At 44.8% G+C, this 12,094-nt stretch overlaps 2 protein-coding genes across 2 annotated transcripts; one reads left to right on the top strand and one right to left on the bottom strand.

Moving 5' to 3' along the window:
- Positions 1 to 2,410: 2,410 nt before the first annotated feature.
- LOC123088102 (probable rRNA-processing protein EBP2 homolog) lies at positions 2,411 to 4,325 on the top strand. Its single transcript, XM_044510261.1, has 2 exons — positions 2,411 to 2,519; positions 3,191 to 4,325. Exons 1-2 carry the CDS (start codon positions 2,498 to 2,500, stop codon positions 4,063 to 4,065), a joined length of 897 nt encoding a protein of 298 aa, XP_044366196.1. The 5' UTR covers positions 2,411 to 2,497; the 3' UTR covers positions 4,066 to 4,325.
- A 2,236-nt stretch (positions 4,326 to 6,561) lies between these two features.
- On the bottom strand, positions 6,562 to 9,945 carry LOC123088103 (ubiquitin carboxyl-terminal hydrolase 3). The gene is made up of 6 exons (XM_044510262.1): positions 9,630 to 9,945; positions 8,956 to 9,072; positions 8,203 to 8,301; positions 7,934 to 8,119; positions 7,654 to 7,835; positions 6,562 to 7,276 (listed from the first exon to the last, which is right to left on the bottom strand). Exons 1-6 carry the CDS (start codon positions 9,744 to 9,746, stop codon positions 6,877 to 6,879), a joined length of 1,101 nt encoding a protein of 366 aa, XP_044366197.1. The 5' UTR covers positions 9,747 to 9,945; the 3' UTR covers positions 6,562 to 6,876.
- Positions 9,946 to 12,094: the final 2,149 nt, after the last annotated feature.

Genomic DNA, 12,094 nt, shown 5'->3' on the forward strand with positions numbered 1-12,094 from the left:
ACGAGTACCTCTGTTTTCAAATGTAACTATTCAACTGCCAAAACGTCTAACATTTAGGAATAGGGGGAGTAACAATTTTCTTTCACGGTATACACCATTCTTATTCTTCTTTCTTGTCAAGATCATCGCAAAGATAGTCCGTTGGACGAGTAACTATTATTTGGAGTTTCCAACAACAAAAAATATCTGAGTTTTGACACGCGCGTAGGCTTGTCAGACATGGCCTTGTGGGCTTAGTGGTAGAGACATGGCCTTGTCAGACACGCGCGTAGGTACATTTTTTTAAATCATGGATACTTTTAAAATCTTGAACCTTTTCAGATTTGTGAAAAAAAATATGAAATTCTTATCAATTTCATGAAAAGAATTCAAACATGTGAAATTTCTCAAATTTGTGAACTTTTCTAAAGTTCATGAAAAACAATTCAAATTCATGACCATTTTTCAAATTCATTAACTTCTTCAAAATAGTGAACTTTATCAAAACTATGAAGATTTTCCAAATCTTTGAAATTTTGAATCCATGATTTTTTTTTCCCAAATTCGTGATCTTTTTCAATTCCATGAAATTTTCCTAAATTCGCAAAGTTTTTTCTAACTCGTGACTTTTTTCATAGTTATGATTTTTTTCCAATTTTTTGCAAAAAATTCCAGACCTATGATTTTTTTTGCAAAAGTCAACAATCAACCGATCAATGATCAATGCTTGACCAGTTAGCCGTGGACCAAGCGGACGAACAAGGGAGCCAGCCAGCACAACGAACGAACGGTTGACCGCCTAGCCAACCAGCGCATTTTGGGCCGGCACCACTTAGGAGCTCTCGTATTAGTGAATCTTGTTATGTGTGCCTTGCGCCAAGTGTCCTGGAAGAGAAAGGTAAAAATGCTTCGATAGATACGTAGCTCCCTCACATCCAAATTGGTCTAATTTAGACCCTCAAGTTAACAAAAATGGGTAAATCATGTTCCCAGATGTTTTTTTGATTGATTGATTTAGGAGGTTTTGGAACATACTAGCTCATTATGTTACATTACAGCTGAACCAATTAAACATATCATGAAACACCTGCCAGGTCGAGGAGTTAATCGCCGTCGTTAGATCAACAAGAATGGAGGAAATCGAGGCACCAGAGGAATGAAATGGAGGAGGGAGAGCCGCGTGGTCGTGGGAGGAGCCTGAAGGACGGTGTCGCTGTCGGCAACAGAGCATCGTGTGGCACTAGGCCGTCGTGCAGTAATGTACATGCGTTGTTGTTGGCCGAGAGTATGACGTGCTGGCACAAGTAGAGGCAGACGAGGGGGTGCATGAGGCGGTAGGAGCTTCAGATCGGACCCAAGGGTTTGCACGGTGTCCATGGGCCATGGCATCGTCAGCGGGTGGTAGTGACAGTGACATTGTGAGAGGGGGAGGGCATAGGAATGGAAACAACATGAACACAACAATTTCCCATGGTATAGCCATAGTAACTCCCCCTTCCTTTAAATATAAGGTTAGACCATAGCTTTAAAGTGTTGCTAGAAATATTAGAGCTAGATGAGGGTTTAGGAAATCAGATAGGGTCCGATTTTTTTACCTCTGCCTTTATATTGCTAGCATTTTTAAAGACGTTAGGATTTACGAAATATGTTGGAGCCACTCTACGGTTTCTTGTCCCTTTTCCCCCATTATTGTTTATGTTTCTTCTTCTTCTTGCAAATAACACAATTTATTTTGTCTGGCTATGTCTCAAATTCATTTATTTTATAGATTTTATGAGTTATCTTTTCACATGATTTGTTTATTACATTTTTATTCGTAATCACATATATCTGTGAAACCATGAAGTTTTTCAATGTCTTTTCTATTCTTTTACCATCATATTGAATTAAAATTTATTTCACAAACAATAATATTGGGACATATTTTTAACTACCAGAACAGTTTACGTGCTCCACATGAACACTTTCAATTAAGTAAATGAGCATATCCATTAATTAGAATTGATTTTAAAATGAAAATGTCTCATGTATGATACTTTTTTTGTAAACTGTCAATCTGATTGTTGTGATACACCGAAACGTTTCCAGAACAACTAGGTTCAAAAGCTTATTTGAGCTTGATTAGTACTATCGAATTACTTTGTGTGCAATCTCTACTTGTTCATTTTTTTTTGAGGCAATCTCTACTTGTTCATCTGGTAGCTTTACTTTTGCACATGTAGCAAAAAGAAAGTTTTGGTTTGACCATCCTGAAGTTTTCTGAAACACGCGGAGGCATGGGCCAGAGAAAGCAACGCAACGGGAGAAGAAGAAAAAAAGCTCCCGAGAAAGCACCGTTGATGGGCCGTTATCGCCAGCCCACCTGCACGGCCCGACGGCAAAGCCCGCAACGGGAGCTCCTTAACCCTAAACCCTGACCCCTCTGGTAGCGCGCCTCCTCCCCGACCCCGACCCCGACGCCCCCTTCTCCCCCTTCTCGTCCCCGCGTCTCTCCGGCGGCCAGCGACCCTCTCCGGCGATGACGGTTCCCCGTAAGCAAGGTGAGCACCTGCCCCTCTCCTCTATCCAGTGGCGGAGGACGAATTATTCTTAAGGTGCGGCGGAGCCTTCACCGGCAACAACCCGCGGCGGCGCCGTGCCACCCAGCGCAGCCCGCCAACAGCGCCGCCAGGCCGCCGCTTACGCAAGCGCCTACGTCCGCGGCTGAGCTCTGTCTAGCCTTCGCTTCTCCCGTTGTCCGCCTGCTCGCCGCCCGCGGCGGCCACTAGCACTAGGGTTGGTCGCTCGCTTCCATGGTGTGCGTGATGGCTGGCTGCATTCTACGCCTCTTGGTTTCGTTCCTGGACAACTACCGTCAATCGGTGATGCCTCGTTGCGGTTCTGTCAATTAGCGAATGATGCCCAAGCAAGTAGGAGGACAGGTTCAGGTAGCTCAGCCCAGGCCTTAGCAGCGACCGAGCCCTCTTTTTCTTCTCTTCCTAGCCGTGCAGCGATGTATGCACTAGAGGATTCATTCGTATGCGACGATGCAGTGTTCCAGTAGAAAACGTTTTGCGCTATAAATCAACCGCCGCCTTATTTGTCAGCCACCATAGTGGCTAGGCCAAACAGAAATCGAAGCCCCCCTTTTGAACCCTAGGTTGCGCCGTCCTATCCGCCGGAATTTTCTTATATGGTTCTGTGGATTAATATCATGTTTTCTTTTGTACAGCGAAAATGGTGGAGCTTGAAAAAGAAGAGGACCCCTTGGTCCACGACCAAGCCATGCTGGATAACGACGATACTGACGATGACTATGTGGAATCAGAGGATGATGATTCAGAGGAGGAATTGCAGGCTGAACCTTCAAAGAAGGCCGTGTACAACAAAGAGGGGCTCCTTGAGAAGCTCGAGGACATCGCCTGGCCAGAGAATGTGGACTGGATGCACAAGCTCACTGTCGACCATGACCAGGGGGAGAAGGTCGATGTGAACGATGATCTTACCCGTGAGCTCGCTTTCTACACCCAGGCTTTGGATGGCACGAGGCAGGCCTTCGAAAAGTTGCAGTCCAGGAAGGTCCGGTTCCTCAGGCCGGCAGATTACTACGCGGAGATGGTCAAGACTGATACTCACATGCACAAGATCAAGGGGAAGCTCCTGTTTGAGAAGAAGAAGATTGAGGAGGCTGAGGAGAGGAAGAAGGCGCGGGAGTCGAAGAAGAGATCGAAGGAGGTGCAGGCAGAGAAGCTCAAGGAGAGGGCCAAGGAGAAGAAGGAGAGCATTGAGTCGGTCAAGAAGTGGAGGAAGCAGAGGCAACAGGGGGGATTTTCCAAGGGGAAGGAGGACGGGCCAAACCTCAACTTTGAAGTTGAAGGACTCAAGCAACACAAGAAGCAGAGGCCTGGCGTTTCTCCTGGTGACAGGTCTGGTGGTCTTGCTAAGCGAGGCAAACAAGGAAAGAACCATAGGTCAAAGGATTCCAAGTTTGGGCATGGCGGCCGCAAAGGGATGAAGAAGCAAAACACTGCTGAGACGACGAATGACTTCAGAGGGTTTAACAACCAGAAGGGCGAGTCAGGAAACAAGAAGAGGAAGATGTTTTGATACGGTGTTGTAAGAGTCTGTCCCTGCTTCCTTGTGATGCTATTATATTCTTGTCTTTATGTTATTCCGCTGCAGTACTCTATCACTAGATGCAAAAGTTAGCTTGAGGTATGGAATTTGGGGATGCAGCTCAAACACAAGACTTTTATCTTTAGCTGTGCTATTCTCCATAAGATGTGGTACCGTATGCATTTAACCTGTGATTGCCCTTTTGGTCGTGGAATGCAGTTGAATCTTGCTATATATGCAATTATGTTAAACAGTGCATTACAGTTTACAGCTGCTGTGTGTGCCTTCCTGTTGTTTACTTCGTTCTGGAGCGTTTTATTGTACTAGTGTGGAAGCTAAAGTGAATGGAGCAACACTTGGTAATTGTGACTGCTAGTACAGTCAAGTCTTGGTTTCTCAAGTTATGTTCTGCTATATAGCTTGCATCATCTATCAAACCTCAGTGCATCACAATCAGCGTCACATTCATCCTCCTTTTCTGCTGTTCTGATAGTGAATGGTTTGTTTTTTCGTACTCCAATCAGACTAAACAGATCTGGTTGTGATGCATTGCTCTTTCTTATTGCCACACATGGCCAGATGCAGTTGGGCATCATTTATTTTTTTCTTGCTGTTTTTGATTGTTGGAACAACTTTTGCATTAGCTACAGTACCAATATGTGCTATATGAGCTACACTGCTTGCGATGAGAATGCATATGCCTAAATTCCTCAAGTTGCAGATTGGCTGGTTATGTCTTGTTGATGTTTTGCCTTTCTTATGTGATTGCTTATTGCGGTGTTGCACTCTCTGGAAAATACTGGCACTATAACTTACAGTGCCCCCATCTTTTACTATTTTTAGTGTGTCTATCGTGGCAATTGTCGTCTTGGTTGCTGGTACTTCTCCATGGAGGGGATCTGATCAAGAGGCCTGATAAAGCCTAACAACAGATACACTGTTTTATGCTGAAAATGCTTCCAAATGTTTGTAAAATAACAAAAAGAAAAGTAGAAAGATGGATGTTGGGCCAGAGGACATAGGATTGTTATATCCCCACCATGGAAGTAAGATGGAAGTGATTGTTACTTGGTATCAGATTCTGAATAGAACCCTGAGTCCATGCCATCCCCCACAAGGTACAAGGAACCAATTTCCATGAGGCACTGCTGGAAGAGGTGGTGTAGGATCTCTTGCGTCTGGCCATGTTGTAATATGAGGAGCCTTCTCATTGTTTCAGGATCTATCCCAGACTCGGCAACTTAGCCCTCTTCTCTAGCCAGAGAAGCTTGCAGTGGATCCAAGGGACCTGGTTGAACGACTGTTTGGCTGAATTGAGGTGGTAGTGTTATGTTACTCAAAGGCAACAGAAGATGTGACACATTTTGAACTAGGGCACCGGCGTCCGAGTGTGCTATCGTTCGATTCAAAGCACTGCCAGTGCCAGATGCTTTCTGGAAATAGGAGAGATTGAAAGCACTGGCATAAGTAAAAAATGAACTGGAGATGAACTGCAGTGGTCCTTGTGTTATGTGGTGCTAGTACAATATATGAAGATGTCAGGGAAGCTGAAAATTTGGATTGCGTCCCCTGATGGATATATGCAACTGACACTCATGAACAGACGATTTCTTATATTAAAACTTGTTAGAAACACCATCACAGTTCAGTTTCTTTACTGCTATAAACACTGATTCCACCACAGCAGGTGTTCTTCACACTCTTAAAATTTTGACACATAATTTGCTGAGTGGTCTCACGTCGGAAACATCGTCATCCACAGTAGCACAGCCACCCTTCAGGCGTTATCGAAACTCGAAAGCCAGTGAATCTCTCTGTTCCCGTTCACCCATGGAGCCGGATGATTCACTTTGCTATGCCAGTCGCCAGTGCAGGGACAAATCTAAATCAATCAGTAGCCATCAGCTGAAATATTCTGGTTCCCCAGTGCATGTATCGTAACTGTTGTCGTTTGGGTGAACTGCTGATTCCAGTTTGAGCTTGTGCACTTGCGTGCATATGGTTTCTAGGGAAAATATCTTGCTTGTATTGGTAATCAGGAAGAACTTTGTGGCTGGAGGAGAACAGTCGGTCGAGATCAGCAGCGGTGTCCAGCTGCCCAGATAGGCACCCACGAAATGCAGAATCAGCTGTGTTGCTTCCTCACTTGGGCCTCATGCTATCTTGCCGAACAAACTTCACCACTTATAGTATCCATGTGGTCCATTGCAACCAAGTTGGAAAATTGGCTATGCAGTCACACACCACATATGTACTATGTGGCAGTACATATCTGAATTTGGCTTCTAGCAATTTTCGGGAGCTTAGCACGTCGGAACAAGCTCCCAAATAAGAGCAGACAGTATATATGAATACAAATGACAAAGAAAGGAAGGCAGTAGATTTGTTCGCGAATTAGCAAACAGCGGCTACATATAAGAGAGATATCGTTTAGACGTCAGAATCAGCAGAAGCTCTCCCAATCAAAATTTTACAAAGCCAGAAGGCTTCAAGATACAAGCATCTCTTCTTCACATGATAAGATCCTCTTAAGAAACATTATTCCAGATCGATACAAACTTGTGCCACAACGGAAAACAACAGCAAGAAGACTGCAAGCTTTGGCGGCTACAGCACCCACCCGCAAAACTCGTCACAGCTTCTTTATTGCTAAACACTGACTCCACCAAAGCATCTAAGGTTGAATGGTCTTGCCATTCGAATTATTCTAATTTTACCGAATCTTCTATATAGCACGGAGCAGTAGGTGTGGGGACAAAATGAAAAAACTGTGTTGCTAATCACGAGATACGCGGGAAGGCATCAGCTTGTTTTAGCGACGCTTTCGTAGAAGAGTATGTAGCCATTGTCGGTGTTACCACTGAACTCCTGTACCGAGCCGAAGAATGTCTGTACCATGGACTCATCGGTCATCTCAACAGTCTCATCATCGAAGAACAACCAGTGGTTGTGGCTCTTTACCACGCTGATGTAGTGGCCATGATTTGGCCCACTTCCGACGTGGACTAGCACAGCAAAGAGGGAGTATTCCAAGTCTGAATTGTCGACCGTGTTCATGAGTTTAAGCTCCAGTGGGAAAACGACTCGGTATGTCAGCTTTTTGTAGCGGCCAAGCTGCTCGATGTACTTGAAGCGCTTGAGATGGATTACCAGGATGTTTGGCTGTTTCTTTATCTTCATTCTTTTCTGTGCTTCTTGTAAACTGAAATTAATGACAACTTCAATCAAGATCCAAGATAAATAGAGATAATCCAAACACACAAAAAATGGACAGGCAATGTAACAATTTTGATACATTCAATATCAGATCAAATTATGATAGGCGAAATGAAAATGAATGCCTGTGACATACACAATTTTTGCCAAATAACTGAACTTGGAAGTTTGATATGCTAGTGCATAGTCAATGAATGAACTTAAAGCACATAAGTCAAGCAAGTAGGCAGAGGTAATAAGTAACAACATTTCCACAAGCTCTGATGCTACTCTACTGAGTCATGATGTGGACCAGGAGGAAATGGAGATACTAGACATTACATGAGGAAACAACATGCAATCAAGAGAAATGGAATAACATACCTGCAGCATTTGTCACAGAAGAACTTATCCTCGGCGTTCAAAGTTTCTGTTGAGCTGAAGTTTTTAAGGCAGCTGGTGATTGAACTATTTTGTTCTATATCCAGGCTCAAGTCAAGAAATGTTTCATCTCTATCAGTGACGGTTTCACATCTCAGACATTTTGTTTGATTAGTCAATATTCCCTACAAAAATAAAATACTATGAGGCACATCTCCCAGACTGCAATAAGAGCACGAGTCATACACAAAAAGGATATAGGCAGAAATGGATGAAAACTCACCTGGAAGCATTTGTGGACCCATGTAGTATCCGGTTCTTTATGACTACCATTGGGCTGACCATTACTAGGGCCATTAGAAGTCTTATTCGAAGATGAATTTTGAGAAGGTTCTTTATTAGCTTTACATTCTTTCTCGAGAATGTCAACTAGCTCATTCAACAAAAAATTCAGGAATTCATGAGCATCCTGTAAAACAGAACATGGTCAATTGGGATGATTAAGACGACATAACACACTAGTAAATGTGTCATCATCACGTAATGTATTACCTGATGCATATAGCTGCGGAAAAGCTCATTCTGTTTCTTCAGTCGTTGTATAAAACGCTTAGGAGCAATAACACCAGTTTTCTTCTTCTGATTGCTGATCTGTGTGCACAGAGGAACAGGACAATTATACTTTGCAATGTGCCATTAATTCCTGCTTCAGTGTAATCCAGCACAGCAACTTTTATCAAATCACACAACTGAAACTAGTAGAAGGCCTCCAGATAAAAGGCACTACCCAAATGAACACTGATGTTCAGGCTAAAAGATAAACGAGGAAAGCAATTGACTAGCACCTACATATCATCTCACTAGAGAGTTAAACACAAACAAACCCTGAAACCATAGAGATCAACCAAGACAATAGCAAGTGCTATCCTGTGAATCTTCTCCATTTAACATGCATTATAGTTATAATCACTTCCAGGTTTATCAATTAATTACTAAAGACTCCTGGGCTTTCTCCACAGTCCAAATTCTTGAATTTGACACTAGCACCAGTCCAGGGGGTTACTAGATACTGCCAAATGCTGACCTTTTCAAGAAACATACGCATCACACTCACACCATAAGCCTCTGATGAGGAATCTCTCAATAAACCAGAGGAAATCCCATGTTATTCAGGGGACATGTAATAAAAGTGCCAGTTCAGACTTAATATGTTTTACATGTGATTTTTATATGATGCAGCAAATGCAAATGAAGGAAACTGAGGCAGAATAAACAATTTTCCACAACAGATAGCTGCAATGGTACCTGAGAGAAAAGGTCAGCTAAGCAGGTTAACATGTTCTCTTCGCCATCGCTGGCGCTTTTATTGTTTGCATAGTACTCCAGTAATTGCTCGCGGAAAGGAACACAGAAGTAAAGTGCCTGCGATATAATCACAAACAATTTAGCCAATCCCACGAGGAGTACAAATACAAATAGAGAAAACATATTATCCTCTCCCTTGTCACAAAGTTTCTGATGAGAACATTGGTCAATTATACAGGGCAAAACTCACACATCAGTCTATGGGGAATCCACGAGTGCCCCCAATCCCCCATTGTCAAAATTTAACATTAAAAATGCAATCTCTCGGTTAAAAGTTCAGACACACATCGAAAGCATAACATCGTAATCGAAACGGTAACAGCATCTCATCATCCATCAGGCGAACCCCAAGAGTGAGTTTCTCCATGCAAGGGGGCTGACTGGACTCGAACCTCACCACTCGCTCCGCAGCCTCCGCTCACCACCCCGCACACAAATCTACCCCGGCATCGCAAGATCGAATTCAAGGCTCCGCGATCCGACGGGAAACCGCGTCCCTCCCGACGCGGGGAACGCATTGAACACGACGAATCAATCGCACCGCCCTTGGGGGCGAAGGAAACGAGGCTCGCGCGCGCGACGATCTCGGGCTTGGGGGGCCGGGGCGTCCGTACCTGGAGGACGCTGTTGCAGTAGCAGGTGTTGCCGAAGTTCTCGAGGCCGAAGTACCGCTCGCCCTCGGGGAACTGCTCGCCCAGCGCCTTCTCCAGCCTCGAGCTCGCCGCGCCCATCACCGCCCAACTCCCATTTGCCCGGCGGCGCTGCGCGGCGACGGATCGGCCTCACCGCCGGCGATGCGGTGCGACGTGGCGCGGGCCAGTACCGGCTTGGGGATCGGTGGGCGGGGGGGTTGGAGCAGGAGGAAGAAATGGGACGGACGGATGGATGGCTTGGAGGAAACGGGCGAAATAAAAAGGGAGCGTGCGCGTGTGTGCCGCTGGGGCTGGGCTAGCAGCACAGGAAGGAAGAGGAAGGGGACGCTGCCGGCCGGTCCGGTGCGGTATCTGCGACCGACCCATGTCGTCATGGGAGTAAGGGGCTCGGATTTCAAGGGGCTCGTGTCTATCTTGATTCGACGGCCCGGATCGAGCCAGGGGCGTGGGATCGGCCGCTGCTGGCCGAGACTGCGACAGGCTCCCCCCTTGCGCTGCAGAACGGACCGACCGCCACGGCGTTAAAAATCCTTATTACGTGACGTTTTGTGCTACTTTTCAAGACGTTTTAAATCACTACCAGCACATCATCCATCCATGAATCAGCATTTCAAAGTCCTCACCATGCCCGGCGAAAGAGTCTCCCAGCTAGAACTCAAAGGCTGGTTTGCGGCTGAACGGTGGGTTCCACAACCGGCGGGTATGATGAAAATTAATGTTGATGGAGCTTTTGAGCATATATATAGCGTACGCAAAGGAGCAGCGGCTGCAATTTGTAGAGACCACACGGGAGGCTACCTTGGGTCCTCACTGATAGTTTTCAGTAGTATTGCCCATCCTAGTATACTTGAAACATTTGCATGTCGGGAAGCGCTGTTACTTGCCGAACATCAGACCGCCAAGGTGTTATCCAAGACAATCTTCGGGACCTGGACGACCCTCATGGAGCGATCATGGCGGAAATAGGACGTCGTAGGACTTTATTTCAGTCTTGTAATTTTGTTATTGAGTGTAGGAATTTTAGTTTTGAAGCTCACAATCGTGCCAAATTGGCCTTCTTGAAGTACACATGAACTCATGTTGTTGTGGTGGTCTTCCTTCAAGATTACCTCCCCTTATTCAGCGTTGAATATCTTCTTCTTCTTTACATGAATATTCTTCATTAGCAGCACAGGAACACCAGTATCTCAAAGTCCTCACCATACACTACATGAATCAGCTACTTTGCCATCTGCCACGGCAGACGGCAAAGGCATGGATGACTAACGGCAAAGGTCTTTGCCGTCTGTCGCGGACGGCAAAGTAAGGTTCGGCAAAGAGCTACTTTGCCATCTGTTTCGGGCGGCTGACGGTAAAGGGGCATTTGCCATCAGCAGCGGACGACAAAGAGTGCAGACGGCAATAAATGCGCCGTTACTTCGTTAGGTGGTTAACGGCAGGCCTTTGCCGTCCGTCGCTGACGGCAAACTTCGGAAGGCCTTTGCCGTCCGCCTAATGATGTCAGCCGACGTCACTACACGACAGGCCTTTGCCGTCCGCCACTGTAGGCAAAGTTTTTACTCTTTGCCGTCCGCCGCCGACGGCAAAGCCTTTGCCGTCAGCCACTGTAGGCAAACTGACCAAATTGGTCAGCCTCCCAGGAAGCACAGTTGCCTGCCACGTGGCCTCTTTGCCGTCGGCTGCTGATGGCAAAGAGCCCTTTGCCGTCGGTGGCAGAAGGCAAAGAGCCTGCATATTGTCTCTTTTTTTCTATTTTTTTAATCCAACAATTTCCACAGCAAATATATATGACATATATAGATATATTTAACAGCAAACATATCACATACCCAACACATAATTCCATATACATATTACATAGCAAAGTTTCATCAACATAGCAAGTTCCATCAAGTTCCATCCATACACATTGTTCCATATACATATTACATAGCAAAGTTTCATCAACATAACAAGTTCTATCATAGCAAGCTAGATACAATGCAAAGTTTTAGCAAAGAAAAAGCAAGCACTCCATCATAGCAAGCTAGCTTCCATGAAGTGAGTGAAATATGCAAAATGGTAAATAAGAAAGTTAGAAATAGGTGAATAGAACAAGAAGAAGACTAGAACAAGAAGTATATGTCATTTATGAGCTAACTTAGGTGAAATGGATCATATATGAGCTAACTAAATTGAAATGGGTTGTTTATGAGCTAACTTAGTTGAAATGGATCATTTATGAGCTAACTTAGTTGAAATGGGTCGTTTATGAGCTAACTAAGGTGAAGGGCATCATTTTTGAGCTAACTAAGGTGAAATGGATCGTTTTTAGCTAACTAAGGTGAAATGGATCGTTTTTGAGCTAACTAAGGTGAAATGGATCGTTTTTGAGCTAACTAAGGCGAAATGGATCGTTTTTGAGCTAACTTAGGTGAAATGGATTA

Source organism: Triticum aestivum, chromosome 4A (genome assembly GCF_018294505.1).
Source record: "Triticum aestivum cultivar Chinese Spring chromosome 4A, IWGSC CS RefSeq v2.1, whole genome shotgun sequence".
Lineage (NCBI taxonomy): Eukaryota > Viridiplantae > Streptophyta > Magnoliopsida > Poales > Poaceae > Triticum > Triticum aestivum.